General features: G+C 52.5%; 1 protein-coding gene across 1 annotated transcript in view; it reads left to right on the forward strand.

The window, feature by feature from the left end:
* The first annotated feature begins 870 nt into the window (after positions 1–870).
* Positions 871–13602, forward strand: part of PUDP (pseudouridine 5'-phosphatase) — a 64124-nt gene continuing 51392 nt past the window's right edge. Inside the window, exon 1 of the mRNA XM_068962616.1 lies at positions 871–964. Within this exon, the coding sequence (XP_068818717.1) occupies positions 895–964 (70 nt within the window). The 5' untranslated portion in view covers positions 871–894. The remainder of the gene's footprint in view (positions 965–13602) is intronic.

Genomic DNA, 13602 nt, shown 5'->3' on the forward strand with positions numbered 1-13602 from the left:
TTGTAACCAGCCAGGGTTGCTCGGCGATACAGGCAATCAAGGAGGGGGACCCGCGCGCCATTGCTCACGCTCCCTGCCGGGCCCGAGGCGGGTGCGGGCGGCTATAAACTGCAAGAGAGACTTGCCAAGAGTTTGAGGACAGGCGCTCCGGGGCCCGGGCCGAAGTGCCCCGTGGGGAGGTACCCCATGACTAAGGCCACCCTGCTGCCTCTGTACTTGGTGGCTCTGAAGAGAGAAGCACCTCAGGCGCGGTCGAACCTCCGCGCCCTCCCTCCCTCCCTCCCTCTTCAGGCGCGTTCCAAATTCGAGCTGTACGCGCTGGCCCCTGGACTAGGGACGCGACTCTGCTCGGGCCCGTGACCGAACCTCCTGGCCCGTTTTCACGGGTGAGAAGTGAGCCGAGTGGGTGGACGCGGACACGAGGCCCAGAGCGCTCTCTCGCGCGCGCGCGTCTCAGAAGCTTCGCGAGAAGACCGGCCGCGCGCATGCGCCGAGCGGCTGTGTGGCTCAGAGCGCGCGCCCTCCGTGGGGGCCGCGCGAGGAGGCGAGGCGCGCGTGCGCAGAGCGGGTCCCGGCGCTAGGGGGCTGGCTGCAGCGCGCGTGCGCGGGAGCAGCTTCGGGGGCGCGGGCGCGAGGAGAAGGAGGCGGCCCGGGACTGCGCGTGCGCAGAACGCCTCGGGTCTCTCTCTCGCGCGCGCGCGCGCGCGCTGCGGTAGAGGGGAGGGAGACCAGAGCGCGCGAGCGTGTGCAGGAGCAGCCCGTGGCGGGCGGCCGCGCGTGCGCAGAACGGCTCGGGGCGCGCGGGGCAGGCCGGGAGCGCGCCTGCTGGCACCTCCTCTCCGCCCTCCCCCTCCCCCCGCCCACCCCGCGAGTCGGCAGAGAAACGGCGGCACAATGGCGGCGCCCGTACCCCCTCCGCGTCCCGTCACCCACCTGCTTTTTGACATGGACGGCCTCCTTCTGGGTGGGTAGCCTGCGGCCGCCTCCCGCCAGAATTGTCTAGGGATTGGCGGGAGGGGAAATGCAGGCCCTCAGCGCCGGGGTCGGGGGCCACGACGGAGCGGTGTGAGGAGACCCCTCGGTCCCCTCAGGCGGGTCGCTCGCCCGGGGCTGCCGCGTAGACGGCTCCCGGGGCACTTCCGGCGGCCGTGCCGCGCTTGGGGGGCCGGCGCGCTCAGTGACCACCGTGCTGGCTGCGGAGTTTCTTGGTGAGGTCCCCCACCCGCCACCCTAGAGGCCGCGAGCGCTGCGCTCAGCCACCCAGCCTCAGTTGCCCCATCCGCGCCCCGACCTCCAGGGGGCCCTGCCGGGGCTCTGCCCTCTGAGGTGCACGCACCTGGTTGGTAGCATCCTACAGGCAGGGCATGGTCCTCCATCCGCCGATTTGGGGGTGTGTGTGGGGGGGGCGCTGGAGCCTCTGCCGACGTCTGCAGGCGTTTGGGGGTGACCTAGCCGGAAGGCGGGAGTGCCATGCAAGCGGGGTTGCTGCTGAAGCTCGCTCTCCGCAGTGCACAGGACCGCTCCACGGCCACTGCAAACTGCAAACGCTCCTGACCCCCAGTGTCTTGTGCTGAGGAGGAGGTGTTGGTGGTCGAGCCCTGCTCAGAGGTCCGGCTGGGCGGAGAGACTCCCAGCACGGACATCCGAGCGGGCAGCCGGTTTGCAGTACGGTGCCCGGGTCCCCACCCCGCCGCTGCCCAATCAGAATGTGCACTTTTTTAACCCAAGTGCCGGAAAGTTGGAGATGCGCACAGCGCCCAGGGTTTGGAGTGGTTTAGAGAAGGAAATGGCAACCCACTCCAGTGTTCTTGCCTGGAGAATCCCAGGGACTGGGGAGCCTGGTGGGAGGCCGTCTGTGGGGTCGCACAGAGTCAGACATGACTAAAGCGACTTAGCAGCAGCAGCAGCAGCAATCCCGCGCACCCCCTCGGGACTTGTCCTGCAGTGGCTTGGTGGTAGGTGTGAACTCCACCAACCGAAACGGAATTCAAGCAGGATTCATAGGAAGCACTCACTTTTTATAACTCACGAGCCAGCTAACTGCCCTGAGCGCAGCTTATGGCTTGGGCCATTTTTTTCCATAACGGTGCCAAGTGTTACACAACGTTAGGGCCGGCGTGTTCCTGACCTCAGTCTCCGGAATGTTTCACAGAACTGTAAAAATGTGTCCATACGTTATGTAGACTACTGACTTGGTGGAGGTGTGTGTACTTTTAATATGTGTGTGTGTGTGTGTGTGTGTGATATTCAGCCATCTCACACTCTGCAACTCCACAGACTGGAGCCCACCAGGCTCCCTCTGTCTATGGGGATTCTCCAGGCAAGAACACTGGAGTGGGTTGCCATTTCCTTCTCCAGGGCAATCTTCCCTGCCCAGGGGTCAAACCCCAGTCTCCTGCATTGCAAGCAGATTCTTTAGTGTCTGAGCCACCAGGTAAGACTTTCATGTACTTGAATGCTTCCTCTTATAAAATCCTGCAGTGGGAGAAAATATTTGTGTTGACTAACTGAAAGCAAAAGATTGCACAGCTCAGAGAGGTAAAGTGATCTGCCCAAGGTCACATAGCTAATAAGGAACAGAGCTGAGAAATATCTAGTTCTAAATAAAAGTGCTGTGCTCATCTTAATGAGAGTAAGTGTGACCTTGCCCCTGTGATCATGTAACTCGGTTCAGTAATGGGGCTGTTTTTTTAAAGGCACACAAAAACCAGCCTCTTATTTTTTTTCATGGACCCAGGGCTTCCCAGGTGGCTCAGCAATCAAGAATCCACTTGCAGTGCAGGGGACTCATGAGATGTGGGTTGGATCCCGGGGTGGGGAAGATCCCCTGGAGGAAGGTGTGGCATACCCACTCTGAGAAATCCCATGGAGAGAGGAGCCTGGCAGACTACAGTCCATGGGGTTGCAAACAGTCAGACGTGACTGAGCAACTTAGCACATAGCATAGCACAGAACTGTAAACCAGTGAATTCCTAAGGGAGAAAAATAAGTTCCCATCGAGGTCACTGACTGGATAGAACAGTGTATGCAGCTACTAAACCTGATGTGACTCAGTTTCAAAAAGGGCTCTGGGATTCATAAGTATAGTTTGTGGACATGAGTTTTCCTGCCCAGGTGGTCAAGCTAAATTGTCAAATAAATGTTTTACCCTGTAATGAAAGGTCTAGAGAACATGTTTTGGGAGTCTCGTGAATTTTAATGCAGACTGAGGTGTCTCATTAGAGTTAAATTTATTAAACTTGTGAATGAGCTTGGTGCTTCATCCCCACTCAAGACACACACACGTGTTCCCTGGAGCCATGGATGTGACTTCTGTGGTGGTAATTGCAGGGGTTATCAGCCAGGGGCTTCCTTGGTGGCTCAGGTGGTAAAGAATTTGCCTGCAGTGTGGGAGACCTGGGTTCAATCCCTGGGTGGGGAAGATCCCCTGGAGAAGGGAAAGGCTATCCACTCCAGTATTCTGGCCTGGAGAATCCCATGGACTCTACGCTCCCTGGGTTCACAGAGAGTCAGACACTACTGAGCAACTTTGAGTTATCAAGCAGTCTCCACTTCGCTAGCTAAGGCAAGTTGAGTGGTTTGTCAAGCATTGGACTGGCAGTTGTGTTACCCAATCCTCTGAACAAGTCAGAGAAGCAAGGATTAGTGGCCTTTGGGAACTTAAGACCCAACTCTTTTCCTCCCTTTTAGGTTATACTGCCCTGACTCTTCCTAGAGGTGGTAAGGCCTTGCAGAACTTTCTCAGAAATGCGCCTTTGGTTATTCTGTTACTTTTTACAAAACGTCTGTAATAAAACACTAGTTTTCAGAATGCAATACTTTACTTCCTCTAATCTGCTTGATTATACCTGTTCTAGGGCACCCACTCCAGTACTCTTGCCTGGAAAATCCCATGGACGGAGGAGCCTGGAAAGCTGCAGTCTGTGGGGTTGCTGAGGGTTGGACACAACTGAGCGATTTCACTTTCAGGCATTGGAGAAGGAAATGGCAACCCACTCCATTGTTCTTCCCTGGAGAATCCCAGGGACGGAGGAGCCGGGTGGGCTGCTGTCAGTGGGGTCGCACAGAGTCGGACACGACTGCAGCGACTTAGCAGCAACAACAGGGCTTCCCTAGTGGCCCAATCAGTAAAGAATCCGTTTCCAATGCAGGAGACCTGCATTCGATCCCTGAGTTGGGAAGGTCCCTTAGAAGAGGGCATAGCAATCCACTCCAGTATTCTTGTGTGAGGAATCCCCATGGACAGAGGAGCCTGGTGGGCTACAGTCCATGGGGTTGCAAAGAGTCGGACACAACTGACCAACTAAGCACATACCTGTTCTAATTTTCAAGGGCCTGACTTCAGTTTGTCTGTTGTTTGCGTAACAGTGTGTCATCAGTTAATAGTAAGTTCTTTTTCGATCTGCCTGCTTTTCAGAATTCCAAATGCATTTCCACAGGAAGTTCTGTTTATTTGTGTCAGCCCCAGTACTTGAATTTCCTAAGAAGTGAATCAAAACAGTGAAGGGCGAAGTGGGCAATGAGCAAGTCTGGAGATTGTTGCAGGAATCTAGTGCTTTTGAAGTGTTTGCTGCTGTTGTCTTTTCAGTCTTTGGAATTCGATTTTTGTTGACACAGGTGACAATTATCTGTGAGCTAGGTAGTAATTTTGGCCCTCAGATGCTATTTAGACCCAGACACAGAGGGGACTGAGATTATTTATGATCAAGGATAAGATTTTGAAGGAAGAAGATACACATATTAAACACTCAGCTCCTGAACAGGAAGGGTTTTCTTGTTGCTTAAATAACTGAAGTTGTTGGAGGAGGGCATGGCAACCCACTCCAGTATTCTTGCCTGGAGAACCCCACGGGCAGAGGAGCCTGGCAGGCTACAGTCCATGGGGTCGCAGAGAGGCGGCACGACTGAAGTGACTTGAGCACACAGCACAAATAGGCTACTTCCAGCTTTTTGAACCAAACAAGCAAAATGAGGTGGCTGGTGTATTGAACGCTTACTATGTCCCAGATGAGATGGGCATAAGAATTGGTCCCAACTCTGGATCACAGTATTCTCTTGGTTCAGTCTGTTGAGACTGAGGAAGGCAGGCACGTGGGGCCAAAGCCACGTGCGGCAGGCGCCTCCTTCGCCTTCCAGACAGTGGTTCTGGGCAGTTCGTAACCCAGGGAGCACGCGTGCAACAGCATGCTTCATCATTCTCCAGTAATGTACAAAGAAAGCAGGCCGGTGCGGGCAATTTCTAAGGTGGGTTTTCTGTGTGTCTTCAAATATGGACACAGAGCAACAGTATTTCAGTGGAGTTGCAGTTTCCTTGGTTCCAGCGAGTACATTTTATCCCCCTCCCCACAACCACCTTCGTCAGGTTACCCCAGGACATTAGAACGCTTGTGGCTGGAAGTTACAAAATGGCAGAACCTTGGTTGTAGGCTCTTTCCTGGGTTTGGGAGAAGCCTATTTTGAATCCATCAAAGAGGTATATTTGGCGAAGTTTGTGATTCTGACCTTTTTTTTTTTTAATCTATTGTGAACCATGTTTAAAGCCTTTATTGAGTCTGTTACAATATTGCTTGTGTTTTATGTTTTGTGTTTTTTGACTGCAAGGCATGTGGGGTCTTAGCTCCCCAACCAGGGATCGAACGAGTCCCCCCGGCATTGGAAAGTACAGTGCTAACCACTGGACCACCAGGCAGTCCCCAACTCTGTCTCCAATTAAGATCTAAACACTGTAGTGGCTAATTCATGACTTCACTTTCTTCTCCCCTCGGCCCCATTTATTTTATAGATTCGGTAACCGTGGTCATTTAAAGGGGCACTTTTTCTGGTGGAGAAAGCTTATGCTTCTTGTGGCATAATCATTCTCTGTCCTGGAAACTCCCTCAGTTCTGTTTCCTTGTTTACAAACAAAATCGTTAACGACTACAAGAAATGTGCAATTCTCTTCACAGAAAGTGAGTTGTTAGCTTTCAGAGCTATTAACATCTCCTAATATGCTGAGAGAAGCAACTCCTTTTTGGTCTAGGGATCCTGCTTTGGTCCTGGTATCCATGAAAATTCAGATTTCCCCCTAAATAAAAAAAAAAATAGCCAAAAAAAAAAAAAAACCAAAAAAAACCCTGAAGTTGTTTAATGACTTTAGGAGCACAGAGCCTCTCTTTAAGAGAGGGGAAAATTGGTGGTCCAGAGTCCTGCAATCTGATGGGCGTAGGACCATGTAAGATTTTCTTAGGGCAACGTTGAAAAAGGAAAAAAACACAGAGGAAATGAGCTTGAATGGAAACTTTTTCTGTCCTGACACATCCAAAATATTGTTACTCAAGGGAGAAGGGGAAGGAGAAGGGAAGCCGCTCAGTCGTGTCCGACTCTTTGCGACCCCATGGACTGTAGCCTGACAAGCTCCTGCGTCCGTGGGATTTTCCAGGCGATAGTACTGGAGTGGGCTGCCATTGCCTTCTCCAGGGGATCTTCCTGACCCAGGGATCGAACCCTGGTCTCCCGCATCAAGGCATAATCAATTAAAAAAAAAATCATTGAGATAGTTTGCCTTCCTTTTCGTTACCTAGCCTTTGAAATCCGTGTGTGTGGGACGCTCAGAACCCATCTCCACACAAACTAGCCAGGTTTCCAGGCTTCACTGGCCACATTTCGCTAGGGCCTCCCTTGTTGGACGACCCAGGTGCAGGGTTTTAGGAAGCAATTCATTGATGATTGCGGTTGATTATAGGGCCATGTGGAGGGTGGATATTAATCATATTGAGAATTAGGAATTCTGTGGATGTGTAAAATGTGATATACATAAAATGTGCTTTCTAGGAGTCTGATGCAGTAGTTATAATCCTTAAAAAGTCAGCCTTAGGAAAATAACATTTTCAAATTCTTAAAATCAGAAAAATGATGGGTGAGGGAAAATATGATTATTTGCCATGTTGACTATAACTGACAATGTCTCCATAAACACGCAGATATTGCAGGATTTTTTGTTTATTTATTTTTAATCCCGCAACATGTGAGATCCTTGGCTCAGTGGTAAAGAACCCACCTGCCAGTAGAGGAGATGTAGAAGACGGAGGTTCAGTCCCTGAGTTAGAAAGATTCCCCTGGAGGAGGAAATGGCAGCCCGCTTGAGTATTCTGGAGGATCCCCTGGACAGAGGAGCCAGTTGGTCGAAAGTGAGCACCACATGTGGGGTCCTAGATTCCCAACCAGGGGCTCAACCTGCACACCCCACTTGGGAAACACCGCTCTTAACCACTGGACCACCAGCAAAGTCCCAAGGCTGCAAGATTTCAAGGGGGGACACCTGGCTTCTAATTCACCATCACGTACAGGAGCAGATGCCCTGTTGTGTACCTGTTTGCACTCCCATAGCTTCATCCCTGCCCAGTAGTGGCCATTTTGAGATGGTGTAGGAGTGCCCGGATCTCTGTCTGGGTGCCTCTGGGTGAAGGCAGGGCCTCTCTGGAGCTCAGCAGCTCACAGCTGTGCCCACACGGGGTCAGGGTCCTCTGTCACCCGTCGTCCTTTGGTTCACGTCCCCTATGCCAGATTGTCTAGACCCTGGAACCTCCACACAGCAGATGACAAACAGAGAATCTCCTTAGCTGGCTTTAGCACTTCCGTAGGTTACTTCCCTGGGGGCTCCGAAGGTCAAGAATCTGCCTGCAATGCAGGAGACCTGGGTTCGAGCCCTGGGTCGGGAAGATCCCCTGGAGAAGGGCATGGCAACCCACTCCAGTATTCGTCCCTGGAGAATCCCAGGGACAGAGGAGCCTGGCGGGCTACAGTCCATGGGGTCGCCAAGAGTCGGACACAGCTGAACAACCAAGGGGCAGATTAAGGTACCAACGGACCATGTTGCTTGTCAGAGAAAATCCATCAGGAATAAGAAAGGACTCTAGAGGGGACTAAGGTGGGTAAACTCAGGCCTGTTAAACTGTGCTTCCTAACAGTCCCAAACCTTGTCAACCTTCACAGTGTGCCTGCCATTAGCAGTTCCTATCCACCACAGCAGCTCTCATTTCTAGAATAACTGGGAAGAGGGTGAGAACAAAATTGCAGAATTCTGCAGGTCGACAGGAGTTGGGTCCAGCTGGCAAGACGGCTGACGTACTCAGCGGGTTTCTGCCAGTGCAGGTGCAGAGCACCCTAGCCTTGCTTTCTGCTAGCTTCCTTATCCTCCTCGTGGTGTGCTTTCCTCTGGAATCTCAGCAGTGAAAACCAGGTACGATCTCAGGAGAGGCGTCATCGTTTTTGCTCTCAATCTGTTTTTCCCTCCTTCTCCTTGGAAAAAACTGTGTGTTGGGGATTCTTTGCTCCCTTTTGTCTTTATGATGATTCTCTCTTTTCTCTGTTTCAGCTTCTTCTTTTTTTTTTTTCGTTTCATTTTGTAAGCTGCTATAATTTATCAGTTACGCCATGTCATTCTTCAGGGGTAGACCGAGATTTAATGTAACAGAAAAGAGCAAGGGAAATAATGCCCCCAAGAAATGTCTGCCGAGAGCTCTCATTACACAGAGGTGCCCAAGTGACTTTTTAAAACCTGTGTTTGCAGTGTTTGAAAAGTGATGGATACATAGCCTGAGGTCAGAAGGTGCCATGGTGTTTGGATTACATTCAAAAATAAAGATCTCACCGTCAGCTGGATGTGAACACTGGCTTCCCGGGTGGCGCTAATGGTAGAGAACACGCCTGCCAGTGCAGGAGACGTAAGAGAGGCGGGTTCCATCCCTGGGTCGGGAAGGTCCCCTGGAGGAGGGCGTGGCAACCCACTCCTGTATTCTCGCCTGGAGAATCCCACTGACAGAGGAGCCTGGAGGGCTGCCATAGACTTGTAAAGACTCAGACACAGCTGAAGTGATGTAGCACGCACAGGGTATTCAAAGCTTCCTAGAACTGTGTTGAAATGGGGGGCGAGGGCAGTGCTGGTGTTAGAGCACACATTTCTGAGGTTTAAAATGGCCTTATGGGTGTCTGAGGAGAATTTTCTTGAAGAACACGTGATGATCGTGACAGACTCACATTTCTGTTTCTAGAGCAGAAATGCTTAGGAAGTGTTCTCCCACTTTTGGTCTTTGCAGAGGTGGACGACCATCCCAGCAGCTCTCGGGTTACCTTCTGAGCGTTGGTCAGATCCATCCCCATTTTCCTTTAGGGTCTGCTCCCTCACGGCCGGTCAGTAGCTTGGCGTCTGCACAGAGTACGAGGGCCTGCGCCTGCGCTGAGGGCCGTCTGCTCCGCACCCTGGCCTGGCAGGCAGCAACATTGGCCTGCCTCCTGCCCCTGGGCAGGGCAGTTGATGGCCCTTCACTCGCCTCCCGAGGCCCGGAGGCCAGGAACAGATCTAGAGGCACACTAGAGTCTGCTCGACACCCGCTAGGCTGTCCAGGCTACGTGAGATGCGGACTCGTGATCACAGCGTGTGTGTGTGCGTGTGCGTGTGTGTGTGTGTGCGCAACACCCGCTAGGCCGTCCAGGCTACGTGAGATGCGGACTCGTGATCACAGCGTGTGTGTGTGTGTGTGTGTGTGTGTGTGTGAGACACCCGCTAGGCTGTCCAGGCCAGGCTACATGAGATGCGGACTCGTGATCACAGCGTGTGTGTGTGTGTGTGTGTGTGTGTGTGTGTGTGTGTGAGACACCCGCTAGGCTGTCCAGGCTACATGAGATGCGGACTTGTGATCACAGCGTGTGTGTGTGTGTGTGTGTGTGTGTGTGTGTGTGTGTGTCACCCGCTAGGCTGTCCAGGCTACATGAGATGTGGACTCGTGATCACAGCGTGTGTGTGTGTGTGTGTGTGTGTGTGTGTGTGTGTGTGTGTGTGACACCCGCTAGGCTGTCCAGGCTACGTGAGATGCGGACTCGTGATCACAGCGTGTGTGTGTGCGTGTGCGTGTGTGTGTGTGTGCGCAACACCCGCTAGGCTGTCCAGGCTACGTGAGATGCGGACTCGTGATCACAGCGTGTGTGTGTGCGTGTGCGTGTGTGTGTGTGTGCGCAGCACCCACTAGGCTGTCCAGGCTACGTGAGATGCGGACTCGTGATCACAGCGTGTGTGTGTGCGTGTGCGTGTGTGTGTGTGACACCCGCTAGGCTCTCCAGGCTACATGAGGTGCGGACTCGTGATCACAGCGTGTGTGTGTGTGTGTGTGTGTGTGTGTGACACCCGCTAGGGATCACAGCATGTGTGTGTGTGTGTGTGTATGTGTGTGTGTGTGTGTGTGTGTGTGTGAGACACCCGCTAGGCTGTCCAGGCTACATGAGATGCAGACTCGTGATCACAGCGTGTGTGTGTGTGTGTGTGTGTGTGTGTGTGTGAGACACCCGCTAGGCTGTCCAGGCTACATGAGATGCGGACTCGTGATCACAGCGTGTGTGTGTGCGTGTGCGTGTGTGTGTGTGTGCGCAGCACCCACTAGGCTGTCCAGGCTACGTGAGATGCGGACTCGTGATCACAGCGTGTGTGTGTGCATGTGCGTGTGTGTGTGTGACACCCGCTAGGCTGTCCAGGCTACATGAGATGCGGACTCGTGATCACAGCGTGTGTGTGTGTGTGTGTGTGTGTGTGTGTGTGTGTGTGTGACACCCGCTAGGCTGTCCAGGCTACATGAGATGCGGACTCGTGATCACAGCGTGTGTGTGTGTGTGTGTGTGTGTGTGTGTGACACCCGCTAGGTTGTCCAGGCTACATGAGATGCGGACTCGTGATCACAGCGTGTGTGTGTGTGTGTGTGTGTGTGTGTGTGTGTGTGTGTGTGTGTGACACCCGCTAGGCTGTCCAGGCTACATGAGATGCGGACTCGTGATCACAGCGTGTGTGTGTGTGTGTGTGTGTGTGTGTGTGTGTGTGTGTGTGACACCCGCTAGGCTGTCCAGGCTACATGAGATGCGGACTCGTGATCACAGCGTGTGTGTGTGTGTGTGCGTGTGCGTGTGTGCCCGTGCGTGTGCACGTGCGTGCGCAGTTGGTTCAGGCATGCCTGACTCTTTGCGACCCCGTGGACTGTAGCCACCAGGCTCCTCCGTCCATGGGATTGTCTGGGCAAAAATACTGGAGTGGGTTGCCATTTCCTCCTCCAGGGGATCTTCCCAACCCAGGGATTGAACCCATGTCTCTTAGGTCTCCTGCTTTGGCAGGTGGCTTAAAAATCCATAAAGGACTGTTTGGGAGGATGGGCTTTGTGTAGGTTGGTTTGCATATGAAAGGCACCCTCGTTTACATGCAAAAAACAGCTTCTTAACCATCTCTGGGAATTAACTAGCCTTGGGAGGGGCAGTCTGTTCCCCTGGGTCAGCAAGTCAGTATCAGAAGTACTTTTTTTTCCCACTTGAGCACTTGGAGCTGGGCCCTGGGATCTCTGAAAACATTTGGGCACCAAATTTTCTTTGGGTGGAATCTTTTTTTTTTTTTTAATTTATGTTTATTTGGCGGATAATTGCTTTACAATGTCGTATTCGTTTCTGCCTTACATCAGTATGAATCACCCCTCAGTTCAGTTCAGTCGCTCAGTCGTGTCCGACTCTTTGCAACCCCATGGACTGCAGCGCACCAGGCTTCCCTGTCCATCACTAACTCCCGGAGTCCATCGAAACCATGTCCATGCAGTCGGTGACACCATCCAACCATCTCATCTTCTGTTGTCCCCTTCTCCTCCCACCCCCAGTTCCTCCCAGCATCAGGGTCTTTTCCAAGGAGTCAGCATCAGGATTGGAGCCTCAGCTTGAGCCATATGTATACGTATGTCCCCTCCCTCTTGAGCCCTCGCACCCCATCCTGGCCTCCAGGTCATCGAAGAGTGCGGAGCTGAGCTCGCTGCGCTATAGAGAGGCTTGCACGATTTTACGCCTGATAGTGTATGTATGTCCAGGCTGCTCTCTTCATTTGCCCTGCTCCCTCCCTCCCACTCTGCTCCACAGGTCTGTTCTCTGCTGCGGATCTCTATTCCTGCCAGTACAGTTTTTCTAGATTCCCTAGTTATATGTTAATATAGGATGTTTGTTTTTCTGACTTACTTCACCTTGTATGACAGGCTCTCGGTTCACAAATGACTCAGCTTTGTTTCTTTTTATGGCTAAGTAGTATTTGATTGTTGGAGAAGGCGATGGCACTGCATTCCAGTACTCTTGCCTCGAAAATCCCGTGGACGGAGGAGCCTGGAAGGCTGCAGTCCATGGGGTCGCTACAAGTTGGACACGACTGAGCGACTTCTTTCACTTTTCACTTCCATGCATTGGAGAAGGAAATGGCAACCCACTCCAGTGTCTTGCCTGGAGAATCCCAGGGACGCCAGAGCCTAGTGGGCTGCTGTCTATGGAGTCTCACAGTTGGGTACGACTGAAGCGACTTAGCAGCAGCAGCAGTATTTGATTGTGTATATATATATGTGTGTGTGTGTGTATCACGTCTTCTTTATCCATTCACGTATCAGTGAACATCTAGGTGGCTTCCATGTCCTAGCTGCTGTGAATAGTGCTGCAGTGAACACTCGGGTACCACGCGTTTTTGAACTACGGTTTGCTCAGAGGGATATGCTCAGTACTGGGCTTGCTGGGTCATATGGTAGTTTTTATTCCTAGCTGTTTAAGGAGTCTCTGTACTGTTTTCCATACTGGTTGTATCAATCTTTATTCCCATCTTTTGGTGGAATCTTGAACAGCAGCTGGTATTTAGTTAAGAGGTCACATTCAAAAGAGAGAGAGAGAAGCTTCCTGCATGTCCTCTTGAAGTAGCCACTCACCGATACCTGCGGCTCACAAGGTGTGCCCGTCAGACCTGGTGACAGTGGTGTCCCTCGGGAACCTGGCAGCCCTGGGCCGGCGCCTCTCCGCGGACGTCTGCCGCTGCAGGCCTGGCGTGTTCTCATCCATCACTCCCGAGGCTGGAGCTCGAGCTGGAGTGAAGAATGACATGGATTTAAAAGCAGTTCTGGCAGTGCTGGGCCAGTGCTGTCCTTGGTGTGAGGGCCCTGCGGCTGCATTTTCACAGGTCCACAGGGTTCTCTGTTCGTGTTCACCACGGTTTCATTGTCTTGGAAACCTTTCTGCTCCTGCTTTAAGAAAAGGGGATCACTTGGTTATCGAAGAAATGTTTTGTGCCAGCAAGGTGTTACTTGGTGTTTTCTTCCGGCTGCAAACAGTTGATTTCGGTCAGTCCCTGGTACATTCCAGTTTCCTCTCTGCGTCTGTTATTTGCCTTATTTCTCTTAGAAGCATTGCCTTTGGTTGCACTGACAGCATGTGTTTTTCACCTGGTAACTATAATCAAGGCCGACTCTGAGTCCAGCTGAGATAACTGCCTTTTGCCACCATGTACTTCGAGTTGACACTGACAGCTGGATGACCGTGCGTCAGCTTTGAAAGTGCTATGTGGAGGGGACTGGCTTTGCAGCAGGGGAGTTCTGGTCGAATTTGAGATGTGTTTGGAGAAACTGTCCAGCTGTCTGGAGAACCCAGAGAAAACCGAGCCAGTTTCCTACTGGGTCCTTTCAACAAGCATCTCGGTGGGTGGCCTTGGGCCGACTTAGAATGCCTGACAGGCAACCCTCACTGGGACAGGCACAATGGGAATCCTTACTGGGCTTCCCAGGGGGCGCTAGTGGTAAAGGACCC

This window comes from Capricornis sumatraensis, chromosome X (assembly GCF_032405125.1).
Source record: "Capricornis sumatraensis isolate serow.1 chromosome X, serow.2, whole genome shotgun sequence".
Classification (NCBI taxonomy): domain Eukaryota; kingdom Metazoa; phylum Chordata; class Mammalia; order Artiodactyla; family Bovidae; genus Capricornis; species Capricornis sumatraensis.